Below are 15,906 nucleotides of genomic sequence, written 5' to 3' on the forward strand. Positions count from 1 at the left end.
GCTGCTTACAACTCCTTAGCCATGTGATCATTTTCTCCTATCAAGAACTTCACACTCAAGTTCATGGCTTCTGCATAAGCCTTTGTAGCATCGGCCAAGGTAGCTAGATGTCTTCATACATCTGACACAATCACCTGTTCTTCAAAGTGCGCAAGTGATGCATGTTCATCTGGGGTGTTTGCTCTACGTGCTTGTACAACTCTATGTTTTGACTCATCAAAGGCTATGTTGTACACATCTGTTCCTGAATTATCCTCAAGGAGAATGGTATCCCATTGTTCACTCGGGACTTGCTCTACTGCTGGAGCTAGTGAAGCCTGTGGGGCAACCTCGGTTGCTCTTGGCATGAGGTCAGTGTCTTGATCCTGTTATGGCTGCTCCATCTCCATGTCCATCTATTCTACTATAAGTTCATTCTACATAGCTAGTTCTTGCTCCTACGGCTGCTCACCCTTTTCGTCATCTACTTTTCGTTTAGAGTCTTCAACCTATATTGGTGCGGTTTTCCCAGTATATGCACCTTGCACTTCCTCTTGTTCTTGTTCTTGTTTTTTCTTTTCCCTCTTTCTTTGTGCTATTATCCTATTGCACTGTCACCTCTTTTCATCTATATCCAAAGCTACTCTTTCCACAAGTGGGTATTCATTAATCTTTTAGCTTTTCTCCGTCTCTATGCTTTCAAAAATCTTCCTCTCGCCTTTGTCTTGCACAGGTTTTTTGCTTGCTGCTTCTATTGTTTCTTCTCTCTGTGGTGCTATTGCCTTGAGCACTGCTAGCCAGTCTACTACCATGCTGACCGATTCATTGAGCCTAGAGGACTTATAACAACATCTCCATGGGTCTTTCTCTGGCCAATGACACACCCCGTCGATCCAAGAATAGTACACTCTCACATAGTGGTCCCTACGTAAGAGTTGTGGATTGTACGGATTGAAACTCTTGGTGCCGAACTTAAACTTCTTGAAGTCCTCAACCTTGACATCCACTTCTTTCAAACTCTGGATCGCATACAACCCAATTCACAAAGGAAGCATAGGACATGGTGCCTTCCTCTTCCTATGCAACACAACTAATAACCTTATCGAGATGTGGTATGAAACCTCCTACATGACCATCTTGTCCGTGGAAAATTTCACCAACACATGTGGAGCTTTCTCCGTGCTCTACATCTTGATGAAGGTGCCATAAGGTGAGGCATACCAATCTACAATGTTTAGCAACATGTCCATTGCTACCTAGGACATGAAAGGTGGATCTTGTTCAAAGATCATCATGTACAAAGGGGCGATGAATTGGTTAGATAGTCTAGCCATGACTCCTTGGTAGCTGCATTCTGAGAGCAGCATGCAATACATGTTCACAACATTCTTTGAAGTTGTCTATGCCCAATCCATGCTAAGAAATTGTTGACGGGCACAGATTGCATCGAGTAGGTAGGCAGGCATGAAGAATATTTCTTGTTGATCCTTGGGCAGACCCCAGGCATTGGATACATGCACTTTCAGCTGGAGAGCTAACGTGTTAGACCAGTTGAAATGTTTTCCTTCACTTTCCTGTTCATCCAACATAGCAACCCAACTCTATGGGAAGGTCTCTGTACTCCCTTGTCCATACAAGTGGCATGCGAAGATGACCAAGAATTAGTAAGCCTTCCTGAGTGTCTTCGTCTTGTATATCTGGTTGCGTGTCATCCCGAAATTTGATGGCTCCCTTATCCAATGCTTCAGGATGTCTCTTGTGTTCGTTCTGGTGTTGGGAGTGTAGAATGGTGCATCCATCCTATTCACCAGTTGTGGAAAATCGTACCTTTGCTAATAATATTATGTCTTGAAGGAAGCAAGCTCTACTCCACTGACATTGCTCAGTATCAGTGTGTGAGACAATCCAGTGGATCACATCTGCACATGGGAAGGTGGATACCTGCATGCAACCTTATATAATCCTAACTTTTGAATATTGACATAGACTTGACGGTCCTCTAGATTCTCCTCAAAGCTTCCTGTGAATATAGTGTTGATGTATTGCCATGTGATCTTGGTGTCTTTCTCAATGAATAGGTGTGTGTCTATGTACACAAGCAAGCCCAAACACCCATGCTCAACCACATATCCAGTACTCTTTCAACTATGTCTTTTGATCTAGCTCTCTTGGAGGCCATGATACCTATACTTCTAAGAAGTTTCTCAATAACCTATGGTACCTGGAGATAGAGAAGACACACACGACAAAACAATGTTAGCTAAAAACATAAAGAAACTTGAGAATCGATCGGGTAACAAAGTGGTGACTGCTTGGCAAGATTACGATGCATTGAATCCGGGAGGCTAGGAGACTGTATTTTTGAACTACACATTGTGCAATCTCAGTTGTCATTGAGGCTGACTGCTAATTGGAACTACGCAATGTACAGTCCAGTGAGGCTAACTGCTGACTGAAAATGCACAATGCATAGAACAATCAAGTTCGGTTGTTGGCTAGAACTGCTTATTGTGCAGCTCGAGTGGGCGTGATTGGGGCACTGCCTCCCAGGATTGCATAAAGAACAATTGGGAGGTAGTGTGGGTATCCTCTACGCAATTCTTGGAGGCAAGGTAGAGCCTTGACTGCCAGGAATGTGTAGAGCATGTTGGGAGAAACAAGATCTGGGCCAGGACAACCTGGATCTGCCCAATGGAAACCTGAAAACATGGAGGACTAAATGTTTGTGCAAAGCTAGTGTGGATCTGAGTGAATATACATGCATGCAATTAAGGCAAGTGCAGAAATCAGTCAAACAGAAAAACCAAGAAGCTCATGAAGAGAGTCACCGCAACGACGATTGTCAGTGAAAAAATAATGTTATGCATGCAACACTAAGGAAAGGTAACCAAAAACTTGAAATAACACTTATAAAAGCTAAAACACATTGAAATTCCAATGGTCATCCAATAAAACAAGGGAAACAACACTCATAGAAGCCGAAAAATAAAAGGTGAGAGAAAAAGGCATCAAAAGGCATGAAAAGCAAAACTTACCAGGAAAAGTTACACAGACAGTGCCGAAGGTTCCTAGATGCCTCAGTAATGCCAGAGCTCCAAGATAAAATGTGAAGAATGAGACCTAAGGTGTCATTTATATAGTTTTAGTAAACTTAGGCTTTATGATGTGCACGCCACAAATTTAGGAAAGAGCAACACTTGGCTGGGAGTTTCTAAAATCGACTTTGCATGTAATTCTTGCTACTAAAAATAGATCCCTAAAATCTAGGGGTGCTTTTCGCTTTTTTATTTCTTATCTTTTGGGAAAATATACCTAGCATGCAAGGAAGGATTGTATAGTTCTGGAAGGAACCACAAAACCTATCGGAACAAGCAACAGACAAAAAGTGAGGAAAATCTTATACATTATTTCTGGGTTGAGTGGCCTTGGATGGTTGGCCAACTCTGTGTAATTTTCCAGAGAAGTGTTGCTACCTTTCTTTGTGCATTTTTCCAAATCAGTGGTATTGGCATGCTTTGCACAATTTTCCAAAGTAGTGTTGCTGGCCAGCTCTGTGCATTTCTCGAGAGCAGTGCAGCTAACCTAGCCTGCTCTATGGAATTTTTAGAGCAAGGCTAGCTGGTCTTCTCTACATAATTTCTCAATGTAGGACAAGTACCAGGATTCTCTGTGTAATTCCTGAGAGGAAGACAGACTTCCCTCTAGGATTGTGCAGTTTTTCTCAACAACCCATTTACCAGATGTGAACCAAGTGTTGGGTCAGCTTGCAGTTGACCAACGGGACAAGTGAGTGAACACAAGCTGTTAAGTGTTAGATGAAATCAAATAAACACAAGTACTTGATCAATTTAGGATAGCAACTATGATTTCAAGGAGGGAGGCTCCAAAATGAAGCGAAGGAAAAATTTTGGAGGGTGGTTATAGCCGCTACAACATTGGTGACACACTAGTAGAACTCCAAGTCTCTGTATGGACCTTGTTCATGAAAAATGAGTCTAACTCATCCATAAGTATTGTTTGATTCTCTGATCATCATGTCTTCAACACTAAACTTGAGTTAAATATATAGTCCTTACCATTCTCTTGGTCTGTCGACACACATACCAATCCATGTCAACTGAGTTGTTTTGATTAGGGATGAGGGGTATATTGGTGCACAAGTTATAAATATGTCAAAGTCTTAGTTTCATCTCTGGTGTTGCTCTGCTACCAGTAGGCTTGGACAGTACCCTGGTGGAGTCAAGTAGGGACACAAGCACCACTCCGTTACTAGTGATCCTAGTTAGTACCCCAACGAAGTCACTTGCATCACCTCTTTGCACAAGAAGCCCTTCTCTTCTTTCCCCCCCCTTTTTTTTTCGTTTTTAGTTTTTTTCATTTTCATTTTTCAAAGAACTGTGCGTAGGCACTTATTTATTTCAGAGGCAGAAGATGGATCCTAACTTATTGAGAGTAGAAGAGGTTGTCCCTTAAGAATTATTTTATAAATACCTCTGACAATACTTGTTAAGGTTTTCCTCCTCACCTTACTCTACTTGACTGAGCTGACAAGGGTTGACCCAAAAGAACCAATTAGAGTAGGTGGTACTAGTTAGAAGTGAAAGCATTTTGTTTTCACCAAGAATCACTTTGAATGGAATATATTTTCCATCAGGGTATCATCGACTGAAGAAAAAAAGATCTTCTTAAAGAGAGAGGACAACAGATAACCTAATGTTAATAACTTTACAAGTCCTCTTGTATTTTACCTTGCTTGTCTCGAGAGCCCCACATGGTTCCATGTGAAACCAAACCTATGGGTGAAAAGAAAGAAAACAAACAAGAAAGCAAAGGAAAGAAGTAAAGTGAAAGAAAGGCAAGAAAGAAAATAAAGAAAACAAGCAATGCAAATAGAGTAAACAAAGAAAACATGCAAACAAATAAAAACAAGAAAGCAAACACTACTACTCCTAAACTAAATAGTGCATGGGTTGCTTCACGTAAAGTGATATTTCCAATGCATCCATCGGTGCATTGGTTGACCCATGTTGGTGAAGGCATGGTTTACGAGAAAGATAAGAGTGTAAACCAACAAACAATAAAGATATAATAGTGAATAACAACACACTCCGAGTTTAAAAATGTACACATAAAAGAAAAGAATAAAAGTGCAGGATGAACATTTTGTGGACCTATCATGATTATGCAACACACTGTGCATAGATGAAAAACTTGCACACTCTTTTGACCATGAAAAACGAGCAAACATGAGAAAGAAATACAACTTACGTTTAGAAAGAGTGCTCACTGTGTATGATTCCTCCAATGCATGAGCGATGGGATCATGTGATTCAGGTGGAGGATGTGAATTCTATAAACTAGATTGATCTTCAATGTAAACATGAGAGTGATGAGAAGCCTTGGGTGTTTTATCAGATTTCTAATCTAAAGTGGAATCAACCTCAAGAAAGTTAGGGCCTGACATAACCATCAACTTGGGTTGAGGTGCCTCAATAGCTTGTGGGGTATCCACTTCATCAATAGATAGATCATCGAAGACAGGTGGCTTAGAAAGATCAATAGTGAATGAATCATCATCGTGATCAAATGAAGGAGAAAAGAGATCATGATAACCATGATCAGAAAATTAAATATGTTGATTGGTATCCTCATGATTTGATGAATCAAACGGAGGGGTTGATGAAAAGCAAGAATGTTTATCTTATGCGTTTCCATAAATGACAGATGAAACATTGAGTGGATTTTTAAACACGAATGTGTCCTCTCCACTATGCCATGAAGATTGACATCTGGTGTATTCTGTGAATGATCAGAAGTAGATGCATCCAGGAATGAATTCTCACATGGAAAATTAATAATGGAAGAATCACCAAAGATGTCAGGGAAAATTGGATGAGGTGTGGACAGAAGGAGGTAACCATTCACCATGGGATCTTCTTCAGATTCCCACACATATTCATCATAAATGATAGCACAATTTCGCTACTCAACACCAACTACGTTGACAACTTGATCCTCATGAACAACAAGGGTGGAGTCCAGAATAGGAGAACACAACACAATACAATTTGAAGGATCAATAGAACGTGGGGATGGAGGTTGAGGAAACAATTCCACATGAGAAATCAAGAGCAGGTGGAGTGGGAGGATGTGACAATTGAATAGATGGATGCACACCTTCTCCTGTCCCGCACTGTGGGGCCATAAATGTTTGATGAGATGAGGACGTAAAATCACTTGTAACAATAACCTTGTCCACCGTTGATTTAGTAGCTCTAACACCAAGGCATGCTAGGATGGGTTTGAATGATTCTAACACTTGTGGATTTTCAGATATGTGAAGAAGATAGTGAAATATTTCACGAAGAAATTTCGAATTAATTTCATCCTCTGGGAATTGTAATGCAAGATTATGAAAGCGATCCCAAAATTGAAACAAGGATTTATCAGGAGCTTTCCGTAATTCCAAAATTCTTTTGTTAAGTGCTTTACGGTTAAAATGATGGAAAGCAGGGTATATCTCTTCAATAAACTGGTTGAATGTTATGAAACCAACTCACAAAAAGATAGAAAAGATAGATCAACACCTTAGAAATAAGCCTCTTCGAGGGGGAAACCTCCTTTACATTACACAAATGAACAATTCTTAGATGATTTAAATGAAAAAACCTCCTTTCTATATATAGGAGTATAAGGGGTCACAATATAACCAAAGTTGACCTAACAATAATAATATAATGGCACAAAAATAACAATAATGGGGTTCTATGGGGCACAATAATAAAACTATGGGGACAATAGGGGCACAAAAACAATAGTAAGGGATACAATAACAATAGTAAAGGAGGAATCACTAGTATTAAAGGGAACTAACATGCCCCTCTCCTTCAAAAAAGTGTTGTCCTCAATGCTTGAGTAGTTTTGGATGCTTCTATATAAAATTCTCATCCTCCAATGTGGAACCTTCAATGGGTAAGTTCTTCCACTTGATGAGATACTTTGAAATTGATCAATTTAGTAGTTCTCGAGTTCTTGTTTCTTTGACTGCTTCAGGTTACAATATGATTTTTCCTTCCTCATAAAGTTCTGGAAATATTGTTTGAACTGGAAGCTTGTCACCTATAACCTTCTTTAAGCATGAAACATGGAAAACTGGGTGCACTCGGGAAGTTGCAGGAAGCTCCAATTTGTATACCATAGTACCTATCTTTTGCAACACCTTTTACGGACCATAATACTTTGGTGATAATTTATTATCCTTCTTAGCTTGCTTGAGGGACATTTTTTTATATGGTTGTAGCCGTAGGAATACCCAATCACCTACATCAAAACTTCTTTTGATGCGATGTTGATTTTCCTATTGTTTCATTCTGTTCTGCACCAAGGTGAGGTTATCCTTTAAGAGTTGGAGAACTTGTTATTGATGCTCAATGTGATCTTCCACTACTTGAACCTTATAATTTTCTCTTAAATATGATATGATGGATGGTGGATGACATCCATAAAGTGCCATAAATGGGGTCATTTTTTTTGTAGTATGGAAGGAAGTGTTATACTACCATTTAGCCAGAGGCAACCATTTGACCCATTGTGTTTATTTATCAGATACAAAGCAATGAAGATATCCTTCCAAAAATATGTTTACTATCTCAGTTTGCCCATCAGATTGTGGATGATAAGATGAGCTATGAGCTAACTGAGTACCAAGACAAGAAAATAATTTTGTCTAAAAATTTCCAGTGAAAATGGGATCTCTGTCGCTTACAATAATCTTTGGGTTTCATGTAGCTTTTGAATTGTTTCCATAAATGTAGTAGAAACTGTACTCGCTTTAAATGGATGAGATAATGCACAAAAGTGTGCATACTTGGTAAGTTTGTCAACTACCACCATGATAACACTCTTTCCTTTGGATTTCGGTAAACCTGTGATAAAATCCATTGAAACCCCCTCCCAACATTGGATTGGAATGGATAAAGGTTGTAATAGTCCTGGGGTCTTAATTGTTTCAACTTAATTTTGTTGGCAAACCAAACATTCCTCCATAAACTTTTGAATATCTGATTTAAGGCCATCCCCAAAAAAATACTTCTTAACCTTGTGGTAGGTTTTTAGAAATCCTCAGTGCCCTCCTAAGGGAGAGGTGTGCAATTCCCTAAGAATATTTTGTTTGTGTTGTGAATTATTACATAAGTATAACTGATCCTTGTACCATAACGAATCATTTTTCCAGCTAAATGTATTAGATGTACTGGGATATTGTTGTATCTTTTGAATGAGTTCCCACACTTCCTCGTCATTCTTCCATTCATCCCTTGCTTCATTTATCCAATCTGGTTGGATAATAGAAATGGAACAAAGAAATGCTTCCACATCCTCATCCTTTCTTGAGAGTGAATCTTCCGCAACATTTTTCTTCCCTTTTTTGTAGATGATTTCAAATTCATAGCCCAACATCTTTGTGACCCATTTTTTATGCTCTTATGAAGATAATCTTTGTTCTAAAAGGTATTTAAGACTATCATGATCTTTTTTTACCTTGAAGTGTCTTCCCATTAGGTACGGTTGCCATTATAAGTACATGTAGTATTGCCAACATTTCCTTCTCATAAGTAGCTTTTTGTAAATACTTTCATTTGATTGGACAACTTTCGAAAGAAATGGGTCTTTTTCTTGCATTTAAACAACACCAATTCCATTTCCTGAGGCATCACATTCCATAATAAAGGTTTTTGTGAAGTCTGGTGTAGCTAAGACTGGTGCTTGGCACATTACCTCTTTAAGATGTTCGAAGGCCTTCGTTGCTTCTAGAGTCCATGAAAATGCATCTTTCTTCAATAATGTTGTTAGAGGTGCTTCTATTCTCACATAATTCTTAACAAACTTGTGATAATACCCTGTCAACTCGAGAAATCCTCGTAGATGCTTTATGGGTGTGGGGATTTTCCATTCCTTAAATGGTTTTAATTTTGTTAGGGTCTACCTTAACACCTTCATGAGATACAAAATGACCTAGATATTCCACCTCTTGTAATCCAAATAAACATTTAGAGATTTTTTCATATAATTGTTTCTCCTCCAATAGTTTGAGCACCATGTCAAAATGTTGGACATGATCCTTCCAAGACTTGCTGTAGATTAGTATATCATCAAAAAATACTAACACAAATTTTCTAAGGGTTTGAAAATCGAATTCATCAAACCTTGAAATGTAGAAGGTTTATTAGTAAGGCCAAAAGGCATGACCACAAATTCATAATGACCCTCATGAGTTCTAAATGTTCTTTTTGGAATGTCTTCAGTCTTCATTTTGATTTGATGATATCCTGATTGAAGATCCAACTTGGTGAAGTAAATTGATCCATGTAATTCATCCAATAATTCATCAATGACAGGAATGGGAAATTTATCTTTAATAGTGAGCTTGTTGAGCTCCCTATAATCTATAAACATGTGCCATGATCCATCCTTCTTCTGAACCAATACGACTGGAGCAGAGAAAGAACTTTGACTAGGTTGAATTATACCAACCTTTATCATTTTTGCAACCATACATTCAATTTCACTCTTTTAGACATAGGGATATCTATAAGGCTGATGTTTGGAGGAACACTTCCAGGAATCAAATTAATATCATGATCATGACCATGAATAGGTGGGAGGCCTTTGGGAGTCTCAAATACCTTGGAATGATTGTCCAAGGCTTTTTGGAGATCTAGAGAAATGGATGATTTTGATGTGGGAACCTCTAGTGAACATAATTGAGCAATTATGTCTCATTTTTCTTTCTTTAGAAGCTTCGTCATTCCATTAGAGCTTATTATCTTTCTTGGTTTCCCTGTGATACCCCTTAATTCAACTTCCTTTCCTTCTGAAGAGAATTTCATGAAAAGTTCTTGAAAATTAAAAGCTATTGTACCCAAGGATTGTAGCCATTGGACTCTTGGTACAACATCAGCACCAACCATTGGAATGGAAAGAATTGAGCTATTCAATACATATTCTCCCATGGATATCTTGATTATATGGCACTTTCTTGAGCAATTTATGGTTCCTCCACTTGCAACCATCACTTGAAACTCCGGTGATGGATATAGGAAGCAATTCAATTCCTTGGCTATCTTACAACGAATAAAATTATGGGTACTTCTCGAATCAATCAACAATATTACCTTTTTCTTCTTGATATGCCCTTCTATCTTGATAATTTGAGGAGTGGTAATTCCAGCCAATGCATTACAAGATATGCTCAGATTCATTTCTTCTTTTTCTAGGGTTTGTTCCTAGTGTATGTCCTCTTATTTTGACATTTCTTATTCCTTTTATTCCTCCTATTCACAATCTATGTAAAATAATTTATTCTCGGCACACTTATGACCTTTAGTAAAATTTGCTATCACAACTGTAACAAAGCCCTTTCGCTCTTTTTTCTTCCAATTCTTGTGGTGTCAACCTTGTAGGTTGTGGATGGCTAGGGGTAGCAACACTTCCATCTTTATGATTGTGAGTGGTAGGATTCCCTGTTGCCATAATTTTTCTTTCCATTTTTCTTTCCAACCTAAATGCCTTCTTCAATGAATTTGGTTCCCAAAGGCAAACCTCATGTTGGATGCTATCTTTTAAAGTCCCTATGAACAACTCAATCTTATGCTCCTCTGGAATATCTTTTACCCTTATATTCAATTTTTGGAATTCCTAAATGTGCTCCATCATTGAACCCTTTTGTTTGAGATTTATCAATTGGCTAAAAAAGTGTTTCCTTTTGTATCCTCATAATGTGCTATCATTTCATTTGTTAAAATAACCCAAGTGACAATTTGTTTACAAGAGAAAAGCCATCGATACCATACAAACTGATTTGGTTCCAAATATAAAGTTGCAATGCATACCTTTTGTGTGTTTTGCACATTATGGAGATCGAAAAATTGCTCCATCTGTAGTATCCATGTTCCGGGATCCTTGCCATCAAACTTCCTCATACTAATCTTTGGAACATGGTGGTTCTTCGATCCAACGTTAGAGTCTATGAAATCATGATTAACGTTTATTTTGTTCTCATCATGAGTTTCCTTTACTACCTTTTCACCATTAGTAAGCATCTCTTGTAGAAAATTTGTCAAATCTTTCTTCAAATCTATCTACAAATCTTCCATCCCTTTCTTTAAATATCCATCTTAGCTTCTACACCATCCATCTTAGCTTTCACACCATCCATCTTAGCTTCCACGTCATTCATCTTAGCCTCTACGCCTTTATTCAAACCATCCATCTTAGATTCCATACCATACATCTTAGCTTATACATCTGTATTTAAACCATTCATCTTAGCTTTTGTTACTTTTTGTGCGAGTGAAATTTGTTGCACTTAGTCTCGTAATTTTGATATATCATGTTGCATTTCTACCTCTTCTTCATGAATCATGGTAGAGATTTCAGGTTGCTTACTAGGTGTTTCCTTTTTCCTTCTTTGGGGAATCAATTAATGATAATAATGCTTCACTATGCCCCCTTTAATTCCTTCAAACTAATTTTTCAAACCAAGCTTATGCAAAAATTTAAAAAAACTACACACCTTTTTTCACTTTGTAGGAGCTCGATATTGAATCTGATGTATCTCTATAATTTTTGATCTCCAAGGTCTGAAATTTCTTCCTGTGGTAACCCTCTAAGTAATATTTCTAACCCCGTAAGTCTGATCAAGATTCGATTCTCCAATGAAGAGTTATGTCAAATATACCACAATGACCTGAGTATAGACTGGTTCAGTAGAGCGAACTTGTATGACGTGCTGCGGGTCACTGTTTCAACCTTAGGTTCTGAAAATGATAAAAAAAAAACTACAGTCTGTCCTCATTCTGTAACTTCTTACAAAAATTCAATCTGATGCCCGGAGAAAAAGTTATGAAGATTTTCCCAAGGTCACGTATTTGGAATGTAATTCGGGAGTCTACAAAAACCCTAACTTCCTCAGATTATATCTCTAAAAATTTAGTGAGACAAGATATTAAATTTATGCCCGAGGTTCAGAAAGATTTCATCTCAAATGGGTTTTTTTTCTTAGCTTCTGAAACATCGCAGAAAAATAGTTATAGTGAACATGCCACAATGACCTGTTTGGAGCAGCAAAACCCTATAATCCAAAGCTCTGATACCAAATGTTATGAAACCAGCTCACAAGAAGATAGAAAAGATATATCAACACTTTAGAAATAATCCTCTTCGAGGGGGCAACCTCCTTTACATTACAAAAATTAACAATTCTTAGATAATTCAAATGACAAAACCTCCTTTCTATATATAGGAATCTAAGGGGTCACAATATAACCAAAGCTGACCTAACAATAATAATATAAAGGCACAAAAATAACAGCAGTGGGGTTCTATGGGGCACAATAATAACAATATGGGGACAATAGCGGCACAACAGTAAAAGTAAGGGATATAATGGCAATAGTAATGGGGTAATCACTAGTATTATAGGGACCCAACATTGAAAGAGTGAATAGATTTATTAGGGAGTGTGACACACCATTGCAATGGGTGCCCTCGAAGCGTGAATGCAAACATCAAGTAGGCCACATAATCCTCAAGGTCTTCGAAGGTATCATTGAGATCTTCGAAAGCAGCTCTATGCCTAAGCCAAGTTGTTTTTCCTTCACCTTCATATGTGTATTGTGACAAGTCATCCCAAAAATCCCTTAAGACTTCAAACACATTTCCATAAGACATATGTCTCAGATGGTGAACTGTAAGATAAGTCATGATAGATGTGCATGGATTCAAAACTAATTTTTAGGACTCAGCTTGTCATCTGGGCTCCTTCTAGCACCATAAATGTTGACGATGCTGGACCCTCTAGCATGTCAAGGGATCTCCCCAGTAAGAAGTCCTAACTAGACCTCAAGAAGTCCCAACTAGACCTCAGACCAATTGGAGTAGGAGTCCCAACAGTGGGTAGTACAGTAGTGCCTTAACCACGATAGTGGGCAGAGGTAAGAAGGATATATTTGTCGGAAGCAAGGATGTGACCTTGTAGCAAGTCAAGAGAGATGCTTGGGGAGGTAATAACACATGGTGGGGGGAAAGAAGTGTGTCCCTTAGAAGCCTATAATAGTACACAGCCTGAAAGGAACACACGAGCTGAATGACATCACAAGTTGGAAAGTAGAATAGTCGACAATCCAAAGGGATGAGTTAAACCAATGATGAAAAGAGATCTTGGTTCATTGCCAAATTGCCAAAATCCCTTTTCATGTAGAAATTCCGAATCTTGACCTGTGGGTTATGGCCCACAATCCAAACAAAACAATTTATTATACAACGATAAAATCCATCAATACCCTGGTACTTATCTTTATACAAAAAAAATATAATAACATCGATCCGTCGAATCTGCAACACTTCATTCTTAGGTCCGAGCAATGTTCTGCAATTACAATTCTCATCATCAAACGTACGACGAGAATCGGTTTCACCATTCTGCTGAGCGTCAATACTATTACTCCTCCCTTCCACCTGCAGATCGATTCCAAAAGTTGTTTCATTCAACAGATTATTCCACGCGATTGTAATATTGAGATTTCAACGCCAAGCCAGACTTTGGCTCTTTAACCAGATTTATAACGCTGTAACTGTGAATCGATTTTACTCTTCTATCAACATTCCTCAATTAAGTATTACGCCTTTACATTGGATTCACGCTTCTCACAATAGCACGCAGGATCAATTTAAAACTGACATACTCATATACATCATGAAAGAAAATCGTAACCACAAAACACATGATTTATATTATTTCTGAATTCAGATTACAATACATTTTTATTGAGCCAGGTTTCCTTGGCAGCGCTGGATATACATGCGTCTGGCTATCCTACGAATGCAGGAAGACTAGTTTATAAGAATGGAGGAAAATAGATTGGATCATTCCAGATCCGCTATTCCTTCATAAGATCCCTAAACTCACTCAACAACTTACTTAAATCTCTCATTTTAAATCAATTTAAGAGCAGATCTTCCCTTTGTTCAGTTTCGTTGTCCACGTCCTCCTCGCTCAGCTTCAGATTCCTCTTCAATTTACGAGGAGTTAGATGCTCCTGCATCAGACTCCAGAGGTAAAAAAAAAAATTATGACCTCCTGGTCATATATTTCTCCTAGTCCTTACCAATTCTACCCACTGCATTTCTTCAGTAGAACTTCTTTCATGATCTTCTGTGAGCTGCAACCAACCTCTGCAGTAACAGTCTCCTCTGTTACACCATACCTCACCAAGCCCTCTGCACTCGGTCTTTTGGCATCGTTCTGGTTCTCTTCTCTGGAACCAATTGAGCACCCCTTGCTCTAGGTTGCTGCAATTCTTCTCACCTTCCGCTGCCGCCATCTGCACGATGGTAAGACCACAAACTCGCCAGCTTTAACACAACTGTACCTCCTGCTTCTTCTTCTCTCTGGAATCCTTCTCCTCGTAGGAAACTTTCCCTGCTCTGATACCACTTGATGAAAAGAGATCTTGGTTCATTGCCAAATTGCCAAAATCCCTTTTCATGTAGAAATTCCGAATCTTGACCTGTGGGTTATGGCCCACGATCCAAACAAAACAATTTATTATACAGCGATAAAATCCATCAATACCCTGGTACTTATCTTTATACAAAAAAAATATAATAACATCGATCCGTCGAATCTGCAACACTTCATTCTTAGGTCCGAGCAATGTTCTGCAATTACAATTCTCATCATCAAACGTACGATGAGAATCGGTTTCACCATTCTGCTAAGCGTCAATACTATTACTCCTCCCTTCCACCTGCAGATCGATTCCTAAAGTTGTTTCATTCAACAGATTCTTCCACGCGATTGTAATATTGAGATTTCAACGCCAAACCAGACTTTGGCTCTTTAACCAGATTTATAGCGCTGTAACTGTGAATCGATTTTACTCTTCTATCAACATTCCTCAATTAAGTATTACGCCTTTACATTGGATTCACGCTTCTCACAACAGCACGCAGGATCAATTTAAAACTGACATACTCATATACATCATGAAAGAAAATCGTAACCACAAAACACATGATTTATATTATTTCTGAATTCAGATTACAATACATTTTTATTGAGCCAGGTTGCCTTGGCAGCGCTGGATATACATGTGTCTGGCTATCCTACGAATGCAGGAAGACTAGTTTATAAGAATGGAGGAAAATAGATTGGATCATTCCAGATCCGCTATTCCTTCATAAGATCCCTAAACTCACTCAACAACTTACTTAAATCTCTCATTTTAAATCAATTTAAGAGCAAATCTTCCCTTTGTTCAGTTTCGCTGTCCACGTCCTCCTCGCTCAGCTTCGGATTCCTCTTCAATTTACGAGGAGTTAGATGCTCCTGCATCAAACAACAACACTCTTAAATAATATTCATACAATCACATACGGAATAGTCCATACATAAATGTGTAAGTTAAAAATGCATACATTGCTAAAGAGGAGCTTTCCAGAGTATTTGACCAAAATTTCCATTGAGGCACTACTGCTACTAGGCAGTGAGGATGACCACATGTTTGCTTGGTGTTGTATCCTTACGAGGGGATGGATTGACAACAGTGTCCCAACATCCTCTTCACACTGAATGAGCTTGTAGATGATAGAGGTAATATTAGTGTTTCCTTTAAATTAATCTAGTTTCTTTATATTATCTTAATTAATTAGAATTAAATTAATTTAACATGTTCTTTAATTTGTTTTATTAAATTGTTTAATGAAATTATCTAATTATTTTTGTGTAGTATATATTTTGTAGACATCGTTAGTTTCATTGGGGACATGCCTCCTCCCCCATCGAAGGGATATGCGAACATGGCCAAGGCGGTGGAGGGTAAGGTACATCATCATATGCAAATGGGAATGAGCATGCAAGTGTGTAAA

General features: G+C 38.2%; 1 protein-coding gene across 1 annotated transcript in view; it reads left to right on the forward strand.

The window, feature by feature from the left end:
• The window catches only part of LOC149142077 (uncharacterized), a 122,542-nt gene that overhangs the window by 44,227 nt on the left and 62,409 nt on the right, over positions 1-15,906 (forward strand). Inside the window, exon 3 of the mRNA XM_089451396.1 lies at positions 15,782-15,861. Within this exon, the coding sequence (XP_089307522.1) occupies positions 15,782-15,861 (80 nt within the window). The remainder of the gene's footprint in view (positions 1-15,781; positions 15,862-15,906) is intronic.

The sequence above is a fragment of the Pinus tabuliformis genome, chromosome X (genome assembly GCF_031772625.1).
Source record: "Pinus tabuliformis cultivar Carrire ecotype Pingquan chromosome X, CPIR1, whole genome shotgun sequence".
Taxonomy (NCBI): domain Eukaryota; kingdom Viridiplantae; phylum Streptophyta; class Pinopsida; order Pinales; family Pinaceae; genus Pinus; species Pinus tabuliformis.